This window comes from Entamoeba dispar, genomic scaffold, assembly GCF_000209125.1.
Source record: "Entamoeba dispar SAW760 scf_1105229459971 genomic scaffold, whole genome shotgun sequence".
NCBI lineage: Eukaryota > Evosea > Mastigamoebida > Endamoebidae > Entamoeba > Entamoeba dispar.
Genome location: NW_001853959.1, coordinates 1 through 1,087, shown reverse-complemented (window position 1 = coordinate 1,087; position 1,087 = coordinate 1). Strand labels below are relative to the sequence as shown.

At 30.5% G+C, this 1,087-nt stretch overlaps 1 protein-coding gene across 1 annotated transcript, besides 4 other annotated features; it reads right to left on the bottom strand.

Annotated features, from left to right (window-relative positions):
- Positions 1-75: 75 nt before the first annotated feature.
- On the bottom strand, positions 76-654 carry EDI_019770 (uncharacterized protein; the record flags this gene model as incomplete). Its single annotated transcript, XM_001736563.1, has 1 exon — positions 76-654. The coding sequence occupies one exon, from the start codon at positions 652-654 to the stop codon at positions 76-78; it is 579 nt and encodes a 192-aa protein (XP_001736615.1).
- Positions 616-643: a sequence feature (AT_rich).
- Positions 655-665: 11 nt separating the features above from the next.
- Positions 666-699: a sequence feature (AT_rich).
- Positions 700-824: 125 nt separating this feature from the next.
- Positions 825-877: a sequence feature (AT_rich).
- A 104-nt stretch (positions 878-981) lies between these two features.
- Positions 982-1,087: a microsatellite.

The window sequence follows — 1,087 nt, the reverse complement described above, 5'->3', positions numbered from 1 at the left end:
TCAGTATATTTCTCTGCCAGACGGATTAGATGCAATTCATTTCTGTAGGTTCTATTCTATCTAGAGTGAGGAAATCTAATGTAACATATCCTCTTCATTGAGTATTTCCTCTAGAATAGCTGAAACTTCTGCATCAGATAATGTATCATCCGCTGGTTGGGCTATAATAGGTGGGGCATAAGGGGTTTCTTGAGAGGGGTCAGAGGGGGCATTTTGAGGAGGGACAAAAGAGGGGTCTAATTGGGGATCTTCTATTAAAGAAGTAGTACCAGCACTAGCTCCGCTAACTACTCTATTATCAGCAGTACCACCAATAATAGAAGTAGTTCCGTACTCTCCAATAGTGCGGGTATTTCTTCTTTTTCTTTCAAGAGAGGCAATAGCTTCTTCACGTCTTTGACGATATTTTTCTAAGTCAAGACGTCCAGTCTCCCTCTCTCGAAGAAAATCGTTAATTAAACGATTTTCACTGGCTTCTCTACGTTGTCGAACACGATCCCCGATCGTTTCGAAGCCAGAAGATCTATGAGAGTCAGTTTCTTTTCTTTCCAACTCTTCATAGTCTTTCTTTTGCATTGTAATTCGTCGTCTTTGGCGTCGACGACGATTTTCTTCATAATTATTAATTTTAATATTATTATTTCTGAATGACATTGATTGAATGGTTATTTATGATAAAAAATATATAAAAATTAAATTCAAAAAGTTCAAAAATTGTAATACTTCATAAAATTGAAAATACAAAAAGTGTAATACTTCAAAATACGAAAAGAATACCTCAAAAGAATGTACCCAGATGTCAAAAAAAGATGAATTCCATATTCTAAATATAAATAAAAATATTGTTATATAAAACATAATCTATTTATATATAAAAGTGTTATATAAAACATAAAACATAGAAATGTTATATATCCCAAAAGGACCAAAATTTCCCACTACGTACTACATGATGCTATCACACTATCGTCAAATTGTACCATAAAAAAATTATTATAAAAAGAAAAAAATAAAATAAATTCTAATTTAAGAAAATTAAAAAAATAAAAATAAAAAAATTAATTATATTATATTAAATTAAATAAAA